Source organism: Nycticebus coucang, chromosome 17 (genome assembly GCF_027406575.1).
Source record: "Nycticebus coucang isolate mNycCou1 chromosome 17, mNycCou1.pri, whole genome shotgun sequence".
Classification (NCBI taxonomy): Eukaryota; Metazoa; Chordata; class Mammalia; order Primates; family Lorisidae; genus Nycticebus; species Nycticebus coucang.
In genome coordinates, this window is record NC_069796.1 from 39,146,178 (window position 1) to 39,171,898 (window position 25,721).

The 25,721-nt window shown below is 36.3% G+C and overlaps 2 protein-coding genes across 12 annotated transcripts in view; both read left to right on the forward strand.

Moving 5' to 3' along the window:
* Positions 1 to 4,208, forward strand: part of SLC4A9 (solute carrier family 4 member 9) — a 72,053-nt gene extending 67,845 nt beyond the window's left edge. Inside the window, exon 24 of the transcript XR_008375197.1 lies at positions 4,128 to 4,208. The gene's annotated coding sequence lies outside the window, so the exon portion shown is untranslated. The remainder of the gene's footprint in view (positions 1 to 4,127) is intronic.
* ANKHD1 (ankyrin repeat and KH domain containing 1) overlaps positions 1 to 25,721 on the forward strand; it is a 170,632-nt gene that overhangs the window by 29,048 nt on the left and 115,863 nt on the right. For all 11 annotated transcript variants that reach the window (XM_053566458.1, XM_053566459.1, XM_053566461.1 and 8 more), the window contains exons 2-5: positions 5,849 to 6,002; positions 13,946 to 14,102; positions 15,413 to 15,560; positions 16,599 to 16,746. In XM_053566458.1, coding sequence (XP_053422433.1) covers positions 5,849 to 6,002; positions 13,946 to 14,102; positions 15,413 to 15,560; positions 16,599 to 16,746 — 607 coding nt within the window. The remainder of the gene's footprint in view (positions 1 to 5,848; positions 6,003 to 13,945; positions 14,103 to 15,412; positions 15,561 to 16,598; positions 16,747 to 25,721) is intronic.

Genomic DNA, 25,721 nt, shown 5'->3' on the forward strand with positions numbered 1-25,721 from the left:
TATATGGGACCAGAAAATACCTGGAATAGCCAAAGGAACCTTAAGCAAAAAAGAACAAATTGGGAGGCATCACTTTACCAGACTTCAAGCTATACTGCAAGACTATAGTAACCAAAATAGCATGGTACTGGCACAAGAACAGAGACACAGACAGTTGGATCAGAACAGAGAACCCAGATATAAAATCATCCTTATACATGCATATTGCCATCTCATCGCCAACAGAGCTGACAAAAACATAAAAGAATCACTATTCAAGAAATGGTGCTGGGAAAATCAAATAGCTGTGTGTAGAAGACTGAAATAGGATCCTCACATCTCACTACTCACAAAAATTAATTCATGATGGATAACAGACTTAAACCTAAGGCATAAAATTATAGGAATTCTAGAAGAAGAGGTTGGAAAAGCTCCTATAGATACTGGCCTAGGCAAAGAATTTATAAAGAAGACACTAAAGGTAACCACAGCAACAACAACAAAATTAATGGGACCTGATTAAAAGGTTTCTGCTCCATGAAGGAAATAATCAATAGAGTGAATAGACAGCCTATAGAATGGGAAAGAATATTTGCAGGCTATACATCCAATAAAGGGCTAATAACTAGAATCTGCAAAGAACTCACGCAAGTAAGCAAGAAGACATCAAACAACTCCATGAAAAAGTGGGCAAAAGACATTAACAAGCTGTTCAAAAGAAAGACTGATTGGCTGGGCATGGTGGCTCACACCTATAATCCTAGCACTCTGGGAGGCTGAGGCGGGTGGATTGCTTGAGCTCAGGAATTTGAGACCAGCCTGAGCAAGAGTGAGACCCCATCTCTACTAAAAAAAGAAAAACTGAGGCAAGAGGATTATTTGAGCCCAAGAGTTTGAGGTTGCTCTGAGCTATAACGATACTATGGCATAATACCCAGGGCTGTGGACAAAAAAGAAAAAAAAAAGGTAGACTAATGGCCAATAACATGAAAAACTGCTCAGTGTCTCTAAACACCAGGGAATTGCAAATCAAAACCATAGTAAGCTATCCCCTAACTCCAGTGAAAATGACTTTTATGCACAAGTCCCGAAACAACAGATGCTGGCATGGATGTGGAGAGGAAGGAACAGTTATATACTGTTTGTTGGTGGGACTGCAAACCAGTACAACCTTGTTGGAAAGTAGTATGGAGGTGCATAAACTAAAAGTAGTATGGAGGTGCAGAACTAAAAGTAGATCTACCATTTGATCCAGCAATCCCACTACTAGATATTTACCCAAATAGTCATTCTGTTAAAAAACAAAAACAAAGAACCTTGCATTTGAATATAGCAGCACAATTCACAATTGCAAAGATGTGGAAACAACCCAAGTGTCCATCAATGCATGCATGGATTAATAAAATGTGGTGTGTGTATATATATATGCCATGGAGTGTTACTTAGCTATGAAAAACAATGAATTAATACCTTTTGTAAATACTTGGACTGAACTGGAGACCATCCTCCTAAGTGAAGTATCATAAGAATGGAAAAACAAACACCACATGTACTCACTTTTAAAATGGAACTAAATGAGCAGCATGCATATATCATATAGTAGTAAAATTTAATGCAAATCAAGCAGGTAGAAGGAGGGGGAAGGGGATAGTTCAAATTGTGCCCGTTAGGTGTGACTTTACTATCTGTAAGATAGACACAATTATGTCCTTGACTAGACAGTATAAAACATGCATGTAACCAAAACATTTGTACCTCTGTAACATTGTGAAATATATAGTGTGAACAATTCATCACTTCCCAAATGTATCATCCAGCCCATTTTCTATTTCATTTCCTTTCTTTGATCTGAAATACACTTTCATTTCTGTCCATCTCCATTCCTGTGACTACCTATTGTATTCTTCAAGTCTAATTCAAATACTGTTTCTTGTGCAGTGTCTTCACAGATTAACTAGGCCTGGAAGCACATTCTCCCTCATAAATGCATGTAGTTGTACCATTTATTTATCTTTGAGATCTTAACAAAAATATAATAGTTTTTGGAGTCTTTCTTAGCTCTTTTACCACATTTTTGTATTCTCTTGGTGCTTTATGTAATAGTTAGGTACTGGAGAAATGAATGGTAGAGAACTGGAAGTTTTTAACTTGGATTTTTAAAATGTTCCATGAGAAATATAATACTTACAAAATAGAAATGTTAATATCTAAATACCATCTTTAATTAAACAAATTCTAGAATTTTCTCACTGGAATGATGGTTTTATCCATCCTCCCAACTGGCAGGTGATGTATCTGTAAATGTGTCATGATTTTTTGCCTTGCAACGAACTCTTCATTGTAACAGTAGGTTACCTTTCAGGGTCTTTTGACAACTAGTTGTCTATGTTATCTGTTGGCAAGGATCTAGAATGGCACTTTTGTCTATAATAATATGTTAAAGAGGCTGTGTTTAATACAGTACATGGTTTCATGCTATTAGATCTGAAGTCAAAGATTCATTTGGTAAAATTATAGTACATGACTAGAGAAGAAAATACATCTAAATGAGTTTAATTTTACTGTCCTTTATTAGGATATTTTTATTTGGTGTCCATTATGAAAACTCATGACCAACTAGCAAGATATGTCAAATAATGTGGACTAGAGACTGTGGTCTTTTGTTTATAAATGTGAGGGTAGTATGTTGTAGTAATTTATAAGAGCATTTACTGTAGCTTTATTGGCTGGGTTTGAAACCTTATTTTACCATTTATTAGCTGTATGATCTTGGAGAAATACTCCTTCTGTTCCTTTTTTAAAAAGTCTGGGCCAGCAGCAGTGGCTCATGCCTGTAAACCTAGCACTCTGGGATACCGAGGTGGGTGGATTGCCTGAGCTCAGGAGTTTGAGACCAGCCTGAGCTAGAGTGAGACCCCATTTCTACTAAAAAATAGAAAAAACTAGCCAGGCGTTGTGTTGAGCGCCTGTAGTCCCAGCTACTAGGAAGGCTGAGATAAGAGGAAATGAGTTCCTGTGAGCTACCATGATGCCATGGTACTCTACCAGGACCATAGAATGAGACTTTGTCTTAAAAAAAAAAACAAAAAAAAACTGTAAATATGTTAACTTAGCTATGTATGTTTACATATTATAGGCAAATATAAGTGTATACGTATGTACTCATGAGTATATACAGTAGTACTCATGTGTTCATATTTATATACATACATACACATATATACTTTCATCAAAATTAGGATTATATATGTGTGTGTGTGTGTGTGTGTGTGTATGTATATATATATATATATATATATAGTATTTTGTGACAGAGTCTCACTCTGTTGCCCTGGGTAGAGTTGTAGCATCTTAGCTCACAACCTCAAACTCTTGGGCTCAAACCATCCTCATTCCTCCCAAGTAACTGGGACTTACAGGTACCTGCCACAACACCCAGACAATTTTTCTGTATTTGGTACAGACGAGGTCTGGCTCTTGCTCAGGCTGGTCTCCATCTCCTCAGCTCAGGCGATCCACCCGCCTCGGCCTCCCAGAGTGCTAGGATTACAGGCATGAGCCACTGCACTCGGCCAGGATCATACTATTTTGAATCTTATAGATATGATTTCTTTTCTCATGCCATTAAATATACATCAGAAACACTGTTTTTAATGACTACATGTAGTCCATCATGTAAATGTACAAAATGTATTTACCAAATTCTCTATTGTAGTTATTTCTCCTCATTTTTGGAATTTTCAAATGTTACAATGAACATCCTTACACATTAATTTTTGCCTAGCTTTCAGATTTTTTTTTTTTTTTTTTTGAGACAGAGTCTCACTCTGTTGCCCTGGAGTGCCATGTGTCATAGCTTAGAGCAACCTCAAGCTCTTGGGCTCAAGCAATATTCATGTCTTATCCTCTGGATTAGCTGGGACTACAGACACCTGCCATAACACCTGGTTATTTTTAGAGACCAGGTCTCAATCTTGCTCAGGCTGGTCTTCAACTCCTGAGCTCAAGCAATCCAACTATCTTGGCCTCCCAGAGGAGATAGTTTTTTAAGGATAAATTTTTAAAAATGGAATTGCTGGGTCAAAGGTCGTGAGCTTTCTAAAGTCTTCTTTTTTTTTTTATTTAATTTAATTTTTTTTTTTTTGTAGAGACAGAGTCTCACTTTACCGCCCTCGGTAGAGTGCCATGACGTCACAGGACTCACAGCAACCTCCAGCTCTTGGGCTTCCGCTATTCTCTAAAGTCTTTTGATAACACATTTTCAAATTACTTCCCCAAAAGGTTGTGTATATTTTGTTTAGAAAATTCATTTCAAAGTAATTGAAATTAGAGAGTTCTAGCACTCCTGTGATCCTACACTCTGGGAGGCCAAGGTGGGTAGATTGCTTGAGCTCAGGAGTTGAGACCAACCTGAGCCAGAGCGAGACCCTATCTCTAAAAAAATAGCTAGGCATTGTGGTGGCTACCTGTAGTCTCAGCTACTTGGGAGAATGAGGCAAGAAGATTGCTTGAGCCCAAGAGTTTGAGGTTGCTGTGAGTTATGATGCCATGGCACTCTACCCAGGGTGACAAAGTGAGGCTCTGTCTCCAAAAGAAAAAAAAGAAAAAAGAGGGTTATATGTTTGCTTTTATAAATTGGTTTTTGTTTATACTATTCATTCATTTTGATTAGTATATAGTGAATGCCTACCATGTGTCAGGCATTCTTAGGCCCAAAGAATAGAACAGTGAACATATAGGCATACAGGTACAGTTTCTAGACTTGGGGAACTTTCCTGTCTATTGGACTTCAGATATTTGGTAGTGAGTTAAATCTTGTTTTCTTTTATTTCAGAGTCAGAATTGAATAAATTATTTAGAAAAGAGGAAAACTGCCTTAATGACCTGTGTTATTAAAGTTTTTTTTTTTTAATATTTGATCCTATATGCATCTTCCTATGAGTTATGTTCATGTACTTGTTGTGTTAAAAAGTAAATGTTGTTGGGGCGGCGCCTATGGCTCAGTGAGTAGGGCACTGGCCCCATATGCTGAGGGTGGTGGGTTCAAACCCAGCCCCCACCAAACTGCAAAAAAAAAAAAAAAAAAGTAAATGTTGTTTACAATCGTCAAAATGTAGAAGCAATCTAAATGCCCACCAACCCAGGAATGGATTAACAAGCTGTGGTATATGTATACCACGGAATATAGTATATGTATACCATGGAATATTCTGCCATTAAAAACAGATGGAGACTTCATATCTTTTATATTAACTTGGATGGAGTTGGAACACATTCTTCTTAGTAAAGTATCAAAAGAATGGAAAAGCAAGAATCCAATGTACTCAATTCTAATATGGAGCCAGTAGATGATCTAATACACACCCACATAAGAGAAAAGCTCAAATCAATTCAAGGTGTGGGGAACAAGGGGAACAAGGGAGTGGGGAGAGGGGTAGAGGGAGGAGGATGGGGGTGTTCCTACTTCATGGGCACGATGTATGGCACACCTCTTGGGGGCAGGACACAATTATGAGAAGAACTTTATCTAACAAGTGCAAACATTGTAACCTAATACTTTGTACCCTTAATTAACCTGAAACAATAAAAAAAAGTAGACATTGTTTTTCATGCTCTGTACTAGGCACAGAGTATAATAATATTCCCCAGGAAACTTTAGTATATATAGGTTATATGTGTAGTCAGGTCTGGAGCTAAGCAGATAGTTGGAATGCCTCCTCCAAAGTTGCTTCCCATGCCTCTTTGTTTCTAAGGTAACTTATCTGGTTATATTTAAATTCCAAATAAGAAGTTATAGTTCCTTAATTTGTAGTTATTATATTGATAACAGTTTTGTGGAAATTGATATTGTATCTTTAATTCATAACAGGTCGAATCATTTATTTTGGACCAAGAAGATCTGGATAACCCAGTGCTTAAAACGACATCAGAGATATTCTTATCTAGTACTGCAGAAGGAGCAGACTTACGCACTGTGGATCCAGAGACACAGGCACGATTAGAAGCATTGCTAGAAGCAGCAGGTACTTTATTTTTTGTTTTTTTCTTTTTCATCTCTTTAAAAAGTCTGTATCTCTTTACAGATTCACAAGCTTATCCCCAAATTATATAACATTATACAAAATTAGAAATTTCTGTAAATTTTGTTTTACTTGTTATTTCATTAAAAAAGTTTATATTTGGCTCGGCACCTATGGCTAAGGCACCAGCCACATACACCTGAGCTGACGGGTTCCAATCCAAACAACAGTGACGGCTGCAACCAAAAAATAGCTGGGTGTTGTGGCAGGTGCCTGTAGTCCCAGCTGCTTGGGAGGCAGAGGCAGGAGAATCGCTTGAGCCCAGGAGTTGGATGTTGCTATGAGCTGTAGTGCCACAGCACTCTACCCAGGGCGACAGCTTGAGAGGCTCTTTCTCAAAACAAAAAAAGTTCATATTTTAGATTTCTGGGCTCAATGCTAATACATATTTTTCAATGCTAATATTTTAAAGGTATTAATATAATCAGCTAGTTATTAAGGAAAACTTAACCTGTTAATAGTTACATTATAAAATAAAAACATGGAAGATAAGTCAATCAATTTATGACTTCTTTATCTTAACTGATTTGGGGAACTACATGTTGATTACTTGCTTATTCTTTTTAATTTGCTTATATTTATGTTTAATTATATTTAATTTATGTTTATAATCTATGATTATATATAACTATTTTTTATTTATTAGTCATTTAAGTAGAAATTGAACACAGACTTGGACTAATATATCAAGCGATGTCAACTACTTGTTCTGAAGTTGCAGAAAAGAATCAATGATAAGCGTGTTTTCTGATCTATACTTATTTTATGTTGTACAACCTACTTGCTGTTTGTTATACAAAGTTTACATTGCAGTATAGTAAAAAGCCTTTTATATCTCCTAAGATTGTTTAAGAAGGAAGTTAATCTTTCTAATCTTTACCATTGAGACATGTTCACTTTGTATGACATTCTTGTTTAATTGTTTAATATAAATAGATGTTCATATATATACATAAGAAGTTATGTATATGGATGAAGAATTTATAGCTTATTTTTAAAAATAGTGTCTAGAAACTTGATAGAGTGCCATATTTTTACTATATTCTATATTAAAACTATAAAAATGCTGAAAATAAAAGTATAGAAAATTTCATTCATTTTTTTGAGTACTTTAAAGGCATAATATTAAGGATAGATATTAAAAAAAATCATAGTAGCCTTTAGTGGGCCCAGGCTGTATTTGAACCCACCAGCTCCAGTGTATGTGGCTGGCACCTTAGCCGCTTGAGCTACAGGGGCCGAGCCTGTACACAGTAGCCTTTAATGTACAGTTATACATTTCTTTTTTTTTTTTTTTTTTTTTTGCAGTTTTTGGCCAGGGCTGGATTTGAACCTGCTACCTCTGGCATATGAGGTCAGCGCCCTACTCCTTTGAGCCACAGGTGCCGCTCTCTTTTTTTATTTTTTTTTTAGTTATGCATTTTTAATTACATCAGTAGTTTCATTGTCATGGGAACATCAGTATGTACTTACACAAACCTGGCTATATTGCTCTTAGGCTACAAACCATACTTTAAAGTGTGTTACTATACTGAACACAGTAGATAATTGTGACACAATGTTAAGTACTTGTCTGCATTAACATATCAAAACATATAAAAGGTACAGTAAAAATAAGCTATAAAAAGTAAAAAAGTGGTATACTTTCATAGGGCACTTAACATAAATGGAAAGTGAAGGACTGGAAGTTGCTCAGTTAGGGGAGTCAGTGAGTGAGTGGTGAGTAAATGTGAAGGCTTAGGGCATTATGGGACACTACTGTAGACTTTATATATACTCTAGATCTAGACTACACTAAATTTATAAAATATATATATGAACTTTATGAACTTTTAAAGTTTTTTGATTTTTTTGAAACTTTTGTAGAAACACAAATATATTACTGTACAAAAATATTTTCTTTCATTATATTCTTATTCTATAAGATTGTTTCTATTTTTGTGTTTTTCTACTTTTTAAAAACTTTTCAAGACATAGAGTATCACTCCATAACTCAGGTAGATTACAGTGACATCATTGTAGCTCACTGCAACCTCAAACTCAGGGGTCTTCAAACTTTTTAAACAGGGGGCCAGTTCACTGTCCCTCAGACTGTTGGAGGGCCGGACTATAGTTTAAAAAAGAAACTACGAACAAATTCCTATGCACACTGCACATATCTTATTTTGAAGTAAAAAAACAAAATGGGAACAAATACAATATTTAAAATGAAGAACAAGTAAAGTTAAATCAACAAACTTACCAGTATTTCAATGGGAACTAGCCTGCTTTTGGCTAATGAGATGGTCAATGTCTGGTTCCATATTTGTCACTGCTAGTCGTAACAAGTGATGCAGGTGTGCATCAGTTAGTCTAGATCTGGTTGGAGATTTCAGATGTTTCATTCTGGAAAAAGTCTGTTCACAGACATAAGTGCTACCAAAGATGGTTGCCATTTTGAGTGCATGGTTCCTGAGATTAGGGTATGTCTCAGAGGGGAGAGATGCATAGAAATGAGGAAGGCTGCTTGACTTGAATGTGTCTTTCAGAGAGCCACAATTCTGTAGTTCAGCCAGTTCCATTTGGTAAATCGTATCCACATTTTCAATATCAATAGAAAATGGGTTACGGAAAAGCTGTATGTCCTGTTCATGGAGATGAAGCTCTTTAAATCTAAATTGGAACTCCTTTTACAAATTTTCCAGTGACTCCACACATGTTTTATTTGGGAATGCAACCAATGGATTTTCCGCTAACAGATTTTGAGTTGTGGGGAGATGGCAGAAATTTTCCTCCTTTACTTGTTTGATGAGGAGGCCTAATTTTACTTCAAATGCTTTCACATGTGATTGCATATCACAGAAGAGCTTCCCCTTTCCTTGAAGTTGCACGTTGAAACTGTTAAGTAGCTCTGTTACATCCGTCAGAAAGGCAAGGTGCCATTTTCATTCTGCATCATTGAGCTCTGGTACTTCTTTGTTTTTTGAAAGCAGAAAAGCAGTAATCTGTGGAAGTAAGTCATAGAAATGTTTCAAAACTCTCCCTCGACTCAGTTAACGGACTTCTGTGTGGTACAGAACATCTTCATAGGCAACATTTAGCTCAGACAGAAATTCCTGAAATTGTCTGTGGTTTAGTGCATTACCTGTAATGAAGTTAACACAAGATACCACAGTTTTCATAAGAGTACCACTTCAGTGATTTACTACACAGCGTTTGTTGGTGGATGAGGCAGTGTATGGCTATTGGATGAGAATGGTTATGTTTGTCCATCTCTTGGTTAATGTGAGCAATTACTCCTTTCTTAGACCCCTCCGTGCTAGGAGCACCATCAGTTGTCACACTGGCTAGTTTTGCCCAGTACAGCTCCAAACTATTCACAGTTTGGCAAAACTTTTCATAAAAATCCTCTCCGGTAGTTGTTCCTTTGATGGTTTGCAGTGCAGCAAGCTCTTGAGTGACTTCGAAATAGTCATTTGTCCCACGAATAAAAATTAGAAGTTGTGCAGAATCACGAACATCATTACTTTTGGTGAGTGCCAAGGAAAAATAGGAAAGTTTTTTGCGGAGTTTTGTAAATGCTGATGCAAATTGCCTGCCATTTCTTCAATCCTTCATGTAATTGAGGGTCCTGAAAGACTCACTGTACTAAATAAATCGGCCTTCTCTGGACACATCTCTTTGGCAACAGAAAGAAGGCATTCTTTAACAAATTCTCCCTCCATGAATGGTCTGCCAGTACACGCTATTAGCTTGGCAACTTGAAAACTTGCTCGCAGTGATGAAGTATTTAGTTGTTTCTGCTTCACAAAAGTATTGTCTGCAGTGGAATCTGATATATATGTATATACAAATATACAGTTGTTAATGTATATTTCAGTTTTAATATTTTATCTTTTCTTACTTCTCTGACCAAACAATCATATTTATCTTTATGTTGAGTTTGATAGTGTCAAAGCAAATTGTATTCTTTGAACACAGACACTATATTCTGGCATATCAAACACACAGCTCTTTCCTTGTATTGCATGAAAAAGTCATCATAAGTCTGCTGTTCTTTGAATAATATCCTACACTCCGAGTCAATTTTTCTCTTTCTTGATATCATTGTTTTGTAGGGATTCCAAATTGCTGTTAGTAAAATATATATATATATATATTGCTCCAAAAACAGTATACCGGCAATAACTTTGCCCACACGGAGACATACAGACTTCACTGCCCATCAATGCAGTCTGATCAGTGCCCATCAATGCAGCCTTGCCAGTCCACATCATTTCAGCCTCGCCAGTGCCCATATGGTGGAATTCTGCTTTTACCTCAGGCTCACACTGGTGCAGTGCGGGAACAGGCATGATTACAGAGCCAGTTCTTCCACCACCTTTCCAGGTCACACTACCCTGTGCGAACCGCACAGTGATCTGTGAACTCACACAGGAATCTGATCGCATGGGTCTTCTCACCATGCGATCAGATTCCACTGCAGGAAAAAAGAAGGCACGTATGCCTTTTTTCTTCCAAATTTAATGCAAGTTCAGCCATACAAGCATATGGCTGAACTCGCACTGCTCAGAGATCGCAACAGTGTGGACTGGGGCTTATACAGCACACAACATAGAACATCATACACAACTGAATAGCAATCAGAATATAAATGTACTTACTGGCAATTAAATTGGGTTTCCTACTCCTCAGTTGTCTGCAGAGCCGGATTAAGTTCCCATGGGGTCCTAGGCAGATTACCAGTTTGGAGCCCCCATGCGATAATACTGACTGCTGACCATTTGCATTAACACTGACTGCTGACAATTTGCATTAATACTGAGCGCTAACAATTTGCATTAACACTGAGCACTTCCAATTATCATTACCACTGAGCACTATTTGCATTACCTCTGAGCTCTGACCATTTGCATTAGCACTGAGCGCTGACTATTTGCGTTATCACTGTGATGCAACCCTCCTAGAAACTACCCCCAACCAACTAACCAACTTAAAAAAAAAGCTCTCCTAACTTAAAAAAAAGGCTCTTCTAACTTCAAAAAAAGGTGCCCCCATCTGCAAAAAAAAGACCTCCTAACTTCAGGAAAAAAAGGCCCCTCTTAACCGCAAGAAAAAGGCCCTACTAACTGCAAAATTAAAAAAAAAAAATAGACCTCCTAACTTCAAAAAAAACAAAAACAAAGAACCCTAACTTGTTCTTACCTCAGTCCTTAGGCAGCAGCAGGCTCTGCACAGGCAACCTGGTGACTCCTCTGATTACACCAGAGACTGAGAGGAGGAATTGAGAGACAGAGAGTAGGCGGGGAGTCAAGAGAGTGTGGGGCACATTCCACACATGGGCACTGCGGGCCAGGACAAGTGGGCTGCTAAGCAGGACGGCAGAAACACTCAGTGGGGAGAGACAGAAGGAGTGGAGTCGGAGAGTTGGCGCACATTCCACACATGCGCACTGTGGCCTGGGACAAGTTGGCTGCTAAGCAGGACAGGCAGCTGTGGCAAAAACACCTGGCGGGCGTTTTTGTCCTCAGCGGGCCGCATGTGGCCCGCTAGCTGTAGTTTGAGGACTCCTGCACAAACTCCTGGGCTCAAGCAATCCTCTTGCTTTAGCTTCCTGAGTAGCTGGAACTACAGGTGTGCCCCAAGAGGCTCAGCTAGCTTTTTTCCTGTTTTTGGTAGAGATGGGATCTTGCTCTTGTTCAGGCTGGTTCTCCAACTCCTGTGCTCAAGCAGTTCTCCTGTCTCAGCCTCCCAGAATGCTAGGATTACTGGCATGAGCCATGGTGCCTGAATGCTACTTTTTAAGCTTTTTTTTTTTTGAGACACAGTCTCACTTTGTTGCCCTTGGTAGAGTGCTCTGGCATCATAGCTCACAGAAACCTCAAATGCTTTGGCTCAAGTGATACTTTTGCCTCAGCCTCCCAAGTAGCTGGGACTACGGTACCTGCCATAATACCCTGCTAGTTACTAAGAACGAATTCTTGACATTATTTTAACTTAAAATGAAGTTGAAAATAGTTTTTTCTTTAAAGTTCTTTGAAATTCTTAGAGAAAGCTAAGAATTAAGGCCATATCAAGAAGAATGTTATAAGTAGAATGATTTTGAAGTATTTCTTCTTTTTTCTATTATCTATAGGATTTGGCGTGATCTGTTTTTTGAAATTATCTTTTATTTTTATTTATAAATATTAGTTATCTATTTTTTGAGACTTTGGAGGAAAAAAAATAAGAAGTTAACTGATGACTCCATACTGAACCTAAGGGTCAAAGCATTCTATGATAGACATACTCTTATCTGACAATGTGAAAGTTAGTTTTTTGCATTATTATTATTATTATTCTTTCTTAAATTTTTTTTATTGTTGGGAATTGCATTTGTTAGGTAAAGTCCCTCTTGCAATCATGTCTTGCCCCCAAATGGTGTGGCACACACCAAGGCCTCACCCCCCCTCCCTCTCTCTGCTCTTCCTATTATTATTATTATTATTGCTCAATATTTCGTTGCAGCAATCGTCTGATTTCTTTTCTGAATGTATTTATCTTTGTTCATTCTTTATGAGGTTTTTATTTCTAGTCCTTATCTTAAACATTGTTATTGTTAAATTTTAAGCCTTTTTAATTTTGTGAAGGCAAAAAGTGGAAAGCAAATAAATAACAACAACAAAAGAAGACCGTCATAAAATTATTTTCTGGATTATAATATAATGCATATGAAATAGTTAAAGCAGTATGAATTGTATTAAGTAGACAAGAAAGCCTTCTCATTGGTAATGTAAATATATGTATATATTTGAACATACCTCAGTTTTAAAATATGAAATACATATATATTATAACTTTTTTTTTTTTTGCTTAATTTACCGTGGGCATCCTTCCATGACAGTTTATGTTGGTCTTTCTCTTTTTATTAAAGAGTAAGTATATTTTGTTGCTTGGAGGTACCATAATTAATTTTATCGATTTCTTATTGAAGAATATTTAGCCTATATCTAATTTTTCAATATCACAAATTAAGCTATAGTTTCTATTCTTATATATCTATAACTTTTCTTACTTGTGCAAGTATCTATATAGGACAAATTTTTTAGAAAGTGGTTATCACTGGGTCAAAGGGTATTTATATTTTAAATTTTGATTGCTTTTGTCAAATAAGTTCCCTAGGTTTGTATCTGTACATATTCCATTAGACCCAGTGGTTCTCAGCCTTCCTAATGCTGCAATGTATTTTCATTGTTACAAAGGGGTTGCGACCCACAGGTTAGAACCGCTGCATTAGACAGTTTTTGAGAGGGTCTCACATCTCAAACAAATTTTTTGGTTAGTTTCATAGGTGAAAAATAGTATCTTGCTATTTGTTTGCATTCATATTATTAGCAAATTGTGTAGTAGCTCTTTGTAAATGATGACATGAATTTGTTGGATATTGTGATATGATTTTTTAATTTTTATTTATAAGAAGAAACTTAATTTAAAATATTGCCTCAGAAAATGGTTCTTAGTAGATATGTGTGACCAAAGGAAGAAACTATTAGATTGTTTGTTAAGCAATTACAGAATATCCCCTTCATTACTACTGAAAATAATATAGATAGATATCTCATATGAGAGATCTTATGGTGTGACTATGTACTTTGAAAGTAGTCTCATTCATTTAGCATCAAATTAAGTTACATTTGGAGTTAGGTAGAGGACAAATTAATATTATGTGCATTGTAAAGACTAAAACATGGCCTTTTGATATTAGTGGCAGAATTGAAATTATTAATCTTATCTTCTAACTGCCTGCCTTTATTTATGGATAGTGTGTCATTCTTTTCTCTAGATAAGTGTTTAGAAATGTAATTACAATTTGCACTTTTATACTTTCTTTTGCCCTGCACTACCTGATTGATTGATGCACACTGAAGGAATTGGCAAATTGTCAACTGCTGATGGTAAAGCTTTTGCAGATCCTGAAGTCCTGCGGAGACTGACATCTTCAGTTAGTTGTGCACTGGATGAAGCTGCTGCTGCCCTGACACGAATGAAAGCAGAAAATAGCCACAGTGCAGGACAAGTGGACACGTATGTATTTAATGACTTTGCCTGAGTATTAGACATTTTCTTGAGTAGCTTTTGGGGAAGTATAAACTTTTTCCAAATGACCGTTAGAATGTATTTGTATTTTAAGTGGAAATATAAATGTTATATGTGTCATATAGGTTTAAAAATGGATATTTTTATTCTCATGTTCAACTCTTATTCATTGAGCATTCTTCTGAAATGTATTATACTAGAGTCTGTGAGAAATCCAAACTGAATAAGACCTGTTTTCCTCTTCTAAGAAAGATAATTCTAAGGGTTATAGTAGTAACCTCTAAACTTGACTGCTTCAGTAGTAATTAAATGAGTTATTAATACAGTAATACAATAACATTATCAGCACCATGTCAGAGTTGTTAGAAATGTAGAATCTCAGGCCCTACCTCAAATTTACTAGTTAGAACCTGCATTTTAACAAGAAATTTGAGTGATTCAAACGTTAAAGTTTGAGACTCACTGATCTAGTTAGTCAATCTATAGTAAAATTGTTTTCTTAGATTTTACCTTCACTGTTATCAAATAAATTTTAAGCCATAGGATTATACCCAAAAATGTCCTTGGGAACCATTCTACTAGTAGTGTTTAAAAACTTGTGCATTTAGCTGGGTATGGTGGCTCACACTTGTAATCTTAGCACTTTGGGTGGCTGAGGCAGGAGTGGATCTCTTGAGCGCAGGAGTTTGAGACCAGCCTGAGCAAGAGGGAGACCCCATTTCTACTAAAAATAGAAAACTAACCCAAGGCATTGTGGTGGGTACCTGTAGTCTCAGCTACTTGGGAAGCTGAGGCAAGAGGATTACTTGAGCCCAAGAGTTTGAGGTTGCTGTGAGCTGTGACGCCAGGGCACTCTATCCAGGGTGACAGAGTGATACTGTGTCTCAAAAACAAACAAACAGACAAACAAAAAATCCCCAACTTGTACATTAAATGCTTTTTTTATTACAGTATGTTAGAAGAATTTAAAAGAGAAAAACGAAAAACGATAGCTATTTTTTTTTTTGGGTGGTTTTTGGCTGGGGCTGAGTTTGAACCTGTCACCTCTGGCATATGGGACTGGCGCCCTACCACTTTGAGCCACAGGCGCCACCCAATGATAGCTATTTTTAAACTCACTGCTGGCATTCTGGCTTGGTTGATATAGCTGAATAATTAGCATATAAGAGTTTCATATCATTTTTTTCTTTTAGTACTCATATAGTAACACTTTTCTGTGTATGACTAATTCTTTATATTAAATGTAATTTATTACAGGGTCCTAAGTCTTTATTTCTATTGAATCGTTTTGTTTCTAGTCGCAGTCTGGCAGAAGCTTGTTCAGATGGGGATGTCAATGCTGTTCGTAAATTGTTAGATGAAGGCAGAAGTGTAAATGAACATACAGAAGAAGGTGAAAGCCTGCTGTGTTTGGCTTGTTCTGCAGGATATTATGAATTAGCTCAAGTAAGCAGAAATAATCTTTATTGATTAAAATTATAGAAGGCTTGATGTTTTATTTATTTTAATCACTCATAAAAGAAATTGTAATAATTAGAGGTGGCTAGGATCTTCTCTTCCCCTCCTTCCCTTTTTGGTAGTAAGTAAAGGAGAAACAGATGTATAATTTGTTTTGTTGCCTGTACACACAACTAGGATTGGTCTGTTTTTCTACTGTTTACTCAGTGCTAATCCTATTAAATAAGAAACAAATAGAAATAATAATCATATTTTAAACTTTCTTTAGAAGTAATATACAATTGTAGTGGGAAGTATTTGTTATTTTCACTGTGTTCAGATTACTCCAGTTCTTTTCATTTTCCTTCTATATTAGAGCAGTCTGGGGAATTAGTCTTATTTTTACCAGTTTCTGTCTTGTAAGAATAATTTTACTGCTGTCTTGCTAGTTAACCTCAAGCATAATACAAATTATTTGACAAGAGCAGTCACATTTTATAGTATAATAGCTAATGTGAGTGCCTAATATGTAATGAGGCCAGGTGTGGTCTGTAATCCCACACTTTGGGAAGCTGAAGCGGCAGAATTGCTTGAAGCTAGGAGTTCAAGGTCAGCCTGGGCAACATAGAACTCCGTCTCTATAAAAATTTAAAAAATTAGCTAGGCTTAGTAGTATGTACCTATAGTCCCAGCTACTTGGGAGGCTGAGGCAGGAGAATCAGTTGAGCCCAGAAGTTTGAGGTGGCAGTGAGCTATGATCATGCCACTGCACTCCAGTCTGGATAACAGAGCAAGACCTTATCTCCTAAAAAAAAAAAAAGAAGAAGAAGGAGAAAGAAAGTAGTTATGCTGTTGTAAAATATTACATCTAACCTGGCATTTTAAGTAGTGAAGACTTGCATATATTTTTCTAAAAAGTGATTACTATTTATTTTTCCTTACCTTTCTTCATTTTAAAAGAATGTTTTCATAGATTCAGTATATTCTTTAGAAATACTATTAATGGTATGAATTGACAATTTCTCTCTGTGTGCATGTGTTTTAAAGGTATTGCTTGCTATGCATGCTAATGTTGAAGATCGAGGGAATAAAGGAGATATAACTCCCTTGATGGCAGCTTCCAGTGGAGGTTACTTAGACATTGTGAAATTATTACTTCTTCATGATGCAGATGTCAATTCTCAATCTGCAACAGGTATGTAGAGAATGATATATTTTGGGGGGTGGAGGAATTGACACAATTAATTATAACCCGAGAGAGAAAAAAATATCGATTCCTAGGGAAACGTAGAGTAGACTTATAGAAAAAGCTAGCTTTTGTGTAGGATCTCTAAAAATTAATTCAGTATTTCCAAAAGTCTTAAAAAAAATTTAGATTCCATTTGGTCAAGATTGACCGTTTTTATGGTATGTGTGTATATATACCATATACACATATACATAGATATACACATATGGTATGTGTGTATATATACCACATATCATGTATATGTATACACACGCACACACCCCACACACAATGGGATATTATTCAGACTTAAAAAAGGAGGCCATCCTCCATTTGCCTTAAGGTGGAAGGATCTGGACAACATTATGCTAAGTGAAAGAAGCCAGACACAGAAAGAAAAATATTGCATGATCGCACTTACATGGAAATGCGGAATCTTCAGGGGGAAAAAAGGTCAAATAGAGATTGAGAATAAAACATTGATTGAGGGTGGGACAGAGAGGTGTAGGATATAGTAGCAAATAAAGGATGAACAAGTTGAAAAATCTAATGTACAGCATGAGAATAGTTAATTGTGTATTATATTCAGATTTCTGCTAAATGAGTAAAATAAAACTGCTCTTTCGGGAGGTGGGTAATTGAGTTACTGTGCAAGATAATGAATATATTAATTCTATAGAAAGCATTTTACTATATATGCATCTTATAACATATTGTGTGCCTTAAATATGCACAATAAAATTTACTTTAAAAATAAAGATTGATAGTTTATGCTGAGGGTAGTTTTCTTTTTTGGGAAAATGATATGTAATATATAAAGAGGCAAAATTATGAGCTATGATATATCTCCTATGATTCTTTATCTCACTTAAATACAACTCCCTTGACTTTACATTAGAGATTAACCTGAGAGTGTTTACCCTATAGGGTTTTTTTTTTTTCAGAGTTTGCTAAATACATTGTCTAATAAGATATCCTCGTGTAGCATAAAAGCCACCCTAGTAAGGAATATTCTTTTAGTAATCCTTTTAGTAAATCTTAATCCTTTTAGTAAATCTTTATTTATGCTTCACAGACTCATAGATAGGAGCAGCCTTGGTCATATGTCTTGAGTTACAGATATAAATTTGGTAGTGAGTTTCCTTGGGTTTAATTTGTGTGCTAGTGAGGCAACCACATTATTAAAAATAAGATTTAAATAATGGCAGCACATCTGTTTTCCATACCATTAGGTAAAGGTTTAAATGTAACCTAATTTATTTTTTATTTATTTATTTATTTATTTTTATTGTTGGGGATTCATTGAGGGTACAATAAGCCAGTTACACTGATTGCAATTGTTAGGTAAAGTCCCTCTTGCAATCATGTCTTGCCCCCATAACCTAATTTATTTTTAAAATGAGCAAGATTTCCTACGAGTTGTAGGCCATTTTGCTGACTTTGTCTTTGTTGTAGTAATGTTAATTTGCATAATGGCTCAAAGGGATCAGGAACAGTTGAATTATGAACAGATTGGCTTCTGAAATTATAGATTTTTTGCTAAACCTTTAAAAAAAAAGTTGAATTATGAACAGATTAGGTTCTGAAATGATAGTATTTTTGCTAAACATTTAAAACAATCTCCTTTAGTCTCCATTGTTGAACGGTTAAACCAGTCTCCTACCCCCTTAATAAATACAGATCCACAGAACAAAATCAGGAAATAAGTTAAAGACAAAGAGATAATGATTTTTTAGAATAATGTTTCTTTTGAAGGAGTTATGCTTAGGGGAATGTATACCTGTTTCACTAGATCATATTGTAAATGTAGGTTAAAGTATCAGGAGGAAAAAGGACCTAAAACAGTAAATTGTCTTATGAATAAATCTGTAAAGATAAAGGAGAGGTAAAAGAAAATTCAGAAATGAATATACATAGAAAATATTAAGTGTTTTTAAGTTGTACAGTATTAAAACAAAAAGTACAATTTTGAATGTTATACATTAGAATACTTTCGATTAAAAAAAGTTGGAAGGATTTTTATTTTTAGTTTTTTGAGATAGAATCTCACTATGTCACCCTTGGTCGAGTGCCATGGTATCACAGCTCAGAGCAATCTCCAACTCTTGGGCTAAGCAGTTCTCTTGCCTCAGCCTCCCAAGTAGCTGGGACTATAGGTGCCTGACACAACACCTGGCTATTTTTTTTTTTTTTTTTTTGAGATAGAGTCTCACTATGTCGCCCTTGGTAGAGTGCGGTGGCATCACAGCTCAGAGCAACCTCCAACTCTTGGGATTAAGTGATTCTTTTGCCGCAGCCTCCCAAGTAGCTGGGACTATAGGCGCCTGCCACAATGCCCAGCTATTTATTTTTTTTTCTGTTACAGTTGTCATTGTTTAGCTGGCCCAGGCCAGCTTTGAACCCGCCACCCTCAGTGTATGTGGCCAGCGCCCTACTCACTGACCTTCTTGGCACCTTAGTCACTGAGCTGCTTGGCGCCCTACTCATTGAGTTATGGGCAACTCCCTGGAAGTGATTTTTCAAGGTGACAGTCTTATATGAGAAGCTGAGGAAGTATAAAAAAGGTAAAATGACTTGTTTATGATAAACCCTTCTCATACTCTGATGGTCTAGTTGTTAGGAAAATAAAAAATACAATAAAAAATTAAAGCCCCTCTCAACAAAACAAAAAAAAAAGTAGAAAAAAATGTAATAAACTCTTCCTAGAATACATTTTTGTTCTTTAGCAAGTATTCAGTGTATTAAGGAAATGATAAAAGTTTCACAGTATTAGAGGGCATATGCAGGGTGTGGTCATAAAGTTCACACACTATTTCTTTTTCTTTTTTTTTTTTTTTTTCTTCTTTCTTGTTTCTTCTTCTTTTTTTTTTTTTTTTCGGTGGTAAGACAGAATTTATTTACAGAAAAGAATACTAAAGCTCCTGGAGAGAAAACCCAAGTTGGGAAGAAAAGCTCTGTCTCTTCGTTTCTTTCTTTTTTTTTTTTTTTTTGCAAATAATAATTTGTTTATTTTTAAATAATTTTAATACATTTCTTATAATTATAGATGAGTTTAAAGGCATAAAAAAGATGTTTTGGAAAATATGTGATGTAATCTAGGACACAGGAAGTGTACCTAAAGTTTTAAGAACAGAAAATTTTTCATCTCAAAAATGATATAGTTGGTGAAATGGAAATATGTTTGGTTTAGACACAATTTCTGGACTTTATGTTTCCAATATTAATAAAAGCTGAATTTATTTTTGTGTCTACTATATACCGTTTTCATAGTTCTTTTGTTGTAGACATGAGAACTTGGAGGATAGATGTTTGGATATTACAGTTAGTAACTGACAGAGTTTCACATTTTAAAGATTTAACAGTGGATCTTACTGACTCTTGAAAAATGAATAAAGGCCCACTGCTTTTGAGATATTCAGGGTTGGTCCTGAGGAGGGCCCTCCTTTGCAGGGGGATAAGGGGAACAAATCCATGAATATGAGAAGCAGATGGTCAGGAGTCTGTAGTGAGGACAAGAGTAAGGCTGCAGAGAGAGGTCTGGAGACAAGCAAGGTCACATCAGGAAGCACTAGATACAAGCAATGAGGGATATGACAGGAATCGAACAGTTGTTACAAGACAGGGTAAATTGGCAGATTCGTAGTTTGGTCCATATAGAAACCAATATATGATTAATATTCTTATTTTCAAATTATTTATTTGGTGCTTTGAAACACCTCTGAAAAATTTTAAAGTTGAATATAAATTGAGCAGAAGCTAAGAATAATTATATCAAACTTACTTGTATTTCCTATAATATTTTAGATCTTTTGGCTTCAATCCTTTAGTTCACTTAAAAGAAAACTGACATAATGTTTCTAAAATATGTTTACAACACTCCTGTGTCTGACACTGATGTAGCTGTGAAAAAACTTCGCATAAATAAGTTACACATTTATCATGGTACAAGATTCTCAGTGTGACTTACTGTTCTAAAAAAAACTGAACAAATATTGATTTGAAAATAGAAATAATTTTTTCTGGATTTTGTTTTTGTCTTTTGCGAACCTCTATTTATGATGTTTACTCCATTTACTATCCAGAAAGTGGTCGTAAGGACTGGTTTTGTTCTGTTTAACTAGACTTACGCAGCACACTTAAATTATGGTGACCAAAAAAAGAGTTAAAAAAAAAAAAGAATATGTTTACTGAGCTTTGAATTGCTTTTGAAAATACTTTAATGAATAATCTTAAAATTTTCATGGCACACCTAAAATCCTTGCACAGCCCGGCATTGTGCCGCACCACACCAGCTGAAACTCACTGCCATGGAATTTGGAAGGTAAATATAACGCAGGCGGAGAGAGGCTTGCTAAGTATTATTCTTGTTACTTGCGTAATCACAATCTTCTATTTGGCAAAGACCATCCTCAGGGAAAGAGAAACATGTATGATCAGAGCACTCAGTCTAAAATGTGTCCGATATACAGAGATACAGACAGAAGGAATGAGCACATGTTACACTTTTTTTTCTCTTGTAACACAAATTCCCTGGTCAGAAAGGATGCTATGTGGGAAAACATGGCAATGAAGAGATACTCGTTTAGTTCATAAAGGTAAGTGTTGGCAAAAGGACTGAAAGGAAGGGAGGTAAACCTAGTGCAGAGAAACTATTCTTTCCAGTTAAAAATGGTTGCCTTTTACCATGAAGAGGTCCAGGAAAATGAACCCAGGAGGCTGCCTTGTCTTCTGGTCAGATGCCCTCTCAGAGGATCAGCGTCAGTCTCAGCAAAGGCTGGGCAGATCAGATGTTGCCGAAACGTTGATTTTCCTCTGAATCTGTCCTGTGACCATCTCAAACATGGCCATCAGGCAAGAACAGTAGATGCTAAGACAAAAAGCTATGGATTGATACTCATAGAATAGCTCATCTTGTCATCCAGAACTCCTGATCCTTGAGAACATTTTCTGCAATGAATGCCCTTGTGAGCATACACAGGACAAAATGTGCTCTTGCCCTCACTCCTGGGGTGGTCAGACACAAACTTTTTCCTCAGGCTTCCATGTCACCAATTTTCTGATCATATCCTTGCTTGATCCCTGATTATTCAATGGAAAGTCTAGTGACTGCCAAAAATCTAGTGACTGTTATGAGCTTTGGCCATCTGCCCCTTAAGAAAAAGTTAACAGGGTGGCTCCTGTGGCTCAGGGATAGGGAGCCAGCCCCATATACTGAGGGTGCAGGGGTCGAACCCGGGCCCTGGCCAAACTGCAACAAAAAATAGCTGGGTGTTGTGGCAGGCACCTGTAGCCCCAGCCACTCGGGAGGCTGAGGCAGGAGAATTGCCTAAGCCCAGGAGTTCCATGGAGGTTGCTGTGAGCTATAATGCCACGGCACTCTAGAACCCAGGGTGACAGGGTAAGACTCTGTCTCTGTGGCTCAAAGGAGTAGGGCACCAGCCCCATATACTGGAGGTGGCGGGTTCAAACCTGGCACCAGCCAAAAACTGTATAGCTGAATAATGGAACACCTTGGTGGAAAGGGCATGGAGAGGGATTTAGCTCTGCTTTCTTGTTTATCTTTTTTTTTTCCTTTAAATTGCATGCTATTTTAAATTGCACATGAACTTTAAGGCCATCTTGTGTATATATATAGTATTAAAGAATGATTCATTCTCATTTAAAGCTTGCCAAATATTTTTTAAGAATTTAATTTGACCAAAATGTATTTGTTATTTCCTGTTCTGCGATTGGCCAGTTTGAGATATAGTAAGTATAATCTCTGTCTTCAAGCAGATTACCATTTAGTCAAAGAGAAAATTCTGGGTAAAAATATCTAAAACACTACAGTTATTCAACAGAATATTAAGTACTTAAGTCAGTGATTGTTTTCAGCCAGTGTGCCATGACACACTTTTGTGCCATGACACACTTTTGTGCCATGAGAGTATTTTAGGTGTGCCACAAAAATTTTAAAGATCATTAATTAAATTATTTTCAAAAGAACAATAAGTATATTCTTTTTCTTACTCTTTTTTTTTGATCAACATAATTTAAGTGTGCCATGGAAGTTTTAACTATAGGTTCAGGTGTGCTGTGAGATAAAGAGGTTGAAAAACACTGACTTAAGTACTGTGACAATACTGCAAATGACTAAAAAGCTATTATTACTGCTATTGCTGCTGCTGTCTTGGCTACCTCTACTGCTATCACCAGTCAGACTAGCCCTGATGTTTCCTTATTTTTTCTTTTTTTCATGTAAGAAATTTTAAGTATAGAATGAGAGGACCACTAGTCTTAGAAGGAAGAACCACTTTTCCTGTCATTTATTTTGACTGAGCAGCTTTGTGCGTGCTATAGTTGGAACCCTTGAGAGTGGCTCCTTGTGTTAAATAAATACAGAAAATATCTGTTATTTACATAAAAGAAAGCAATGTATTTTAGAGAGTGATGGTAAACCACCACAATTACTTAAGTTTTTGAATGATTATAAAAGTAACATATGCTTATTATAACAACATTTGAGAAATGTAGAGAAGTAGATAAAATAATCTCTGTGGCACAGAAGTCATCATTATTAACTATGTTAATTTAGTTCCTAACAATATTTTTTGAGATTTATGGTTGAAATCATGTCCTATGTTCAAATTCGTTTCTTTATTTTTTTCTATTTTATTAACCATTTTTTACAAACTTATTAAAGGTTGTATAATATTTCATTGCATTGCTATTCCACAATATGGGGGGTTGAAGGCATTGATTCCTTGCTAAACCATAGCAAAAGATTCAAAATTAAGATGATAAAGTTAAAAATCAATAAAATTAATACCATTATGCTATGTGCATACTCATGGACTCATACTTTATTGAGAATACTCAACAGAGAGGTTGCTGCCATCAAGGAAGTTTTTTATTTTTTTGGAAGATTCTTGGGGCTTATCAAATTCAGTGGGTTTTAAAGTTGTTTTTACCAAAGAACCCTAACTTTAAACAAATTAGTATATGGAAACACTAATAGTACAAGGGTAAAAGGAGAATTGAACTAAAGTAGGGATGGGTGTGTGTGGGGGTTACTTAGATTCCTGGTCCCTAGGAATCCCTTAGCTCCTTCTGTAGTTTGTGAGGAATTCTTTGGGAAATTCTGAAGTTCTTTGGAATACAGTTTGAAAACAACCATATTCTGGCACGTTTATTTTTAAAATGTAGGAGAACGTTTTGAGAATAGAAGGAGCTTGCCTGAGATTAAAGTCTTTTTGTTTTTTTGTTTTTTTCGTAGTTGAACCTGTTTTTATTTTATTTTATTTTTTTTAATTTATTTATTTTTATTGTTAAATCATAGCTGTGTACATTAGTGCAATCAAGGGGTACGATGTGTGGGTTTCATATACAATCTGAAATATTCTCATCAAACTGTTCAACGTAGCTACCTTCATGGCATTTTCTTAGTTACTGTATGTAGGCATTTGTATTCTGCATTTAGTAAGTTTCGCCCGTACCCATTCTAAGATGCACTGTAGATGTGGCCCCACCCATTACCCTCCCTCCACCAAAACCTCCCGCCTCCCTTCCCCTACCTTGGCCCTTTCCCCATAGTCTTGTGCTATAGTTGGGTTATAGCCTTCATGTGAAAGCTATAATTTAGCTTCATAGTACAGCTGAGTACATTGGATACTTTTTCTTCCATTCCTGAGATACTTTGCTAAGAATATGTTCCAGCTCCATCCATGTAAACATGAAAGAGGTAAAGTCTCCATCTTTCTTTAAGGCTGCATAATATTCCATGGTATACATGTACCACAATTTGCTAGTCCATTTGTGGGTCGATGGGCACTTGGGCTTCTTCCATGACTTAGCAATTATGAATTGGGCTGCAATAAACATTGTGGTACAGATGTCTTTGTTATATTGTGACTTTTGGTCTTCTGGGTATAAATCTAGTAAAGGAATTATAGCATTGAATGGCAGGTCTATTTTTAGGTCTCTAAGTATTCTCCAAACATCCTTCCAGAAGGAACGTATTAGTGTGCATTCCCACCAGCAGTGTAGAAGTGTGCCCTTTTCTCCACATCCACGCCAACATCTCTGGTTTTGGGATTTTGCTATGTGGGCTACTCTTACTGGGGTTAGGTGATATCTCAAAGTAGATTTGATTTGCATTTCTCCGATGATTAAGGATGATGAGCTCTTTTTCATGTGTTTACAGATTGTGAGTCTGTCTTCTTTAGAGAAGTTTCTCTTCAAGTCCCTTGCCCACCCTGAGATGGGGTCACGTGTTCTTTTCTTGCTAATATGTTTGAGTTCTCTGTGGATTCTGGTTATTAGACCTTTATCGGAGATATAACCTGCAAATCTTTTCTCCCATTCTGAGGGCTGTCTGCTTGTTTTACTTACTGTGTTCTTGGCTGTGCAGAAGCTTTTTAGTTTGATCAGGTCCCAGTAGTGTATTTTCGATACTGCTTCAATTACCTGGGGAGTCCTCCTCATAAAATATTCACCCAGGCCAATTCCTTCAAGAGTTTTCCCTGTGCTTTCTTCAAGTATTTTTATAGTTTCATGTCTTAAGTTTAAATCCCTATCCAGTGAGAGTCTATCTTAGTGAATGGTGAAAGGTGTGGGTCCAGTTTCAATCTTCTACAGGTTGCCAGCCAGTTTACCCAGCACCATTTGTTAAATAGGGAATCTTTTCCCCACTGAATGTTTTTAATTGGCTTGTCAAAGATCAAATAACGGTAAATAGCTGGATTCATCTCTTGGTTCTCTATTCTGTTCCAGACATCTATTTCTCTGCTTTTGTGCCAGTACCATGCTGTTTTGATCACTATCGATTTATAGTATAGTCTCAGGTCTGGTAGCGCGATTCCTCCTGCTTTGTTTTTATTGCTGAGTAATGTTTTGGCTATTCGAGGTTTTTTCTGATTCCATATAAAATGAAGTATTATTTTTTCAAGATCTTTAAAATATGA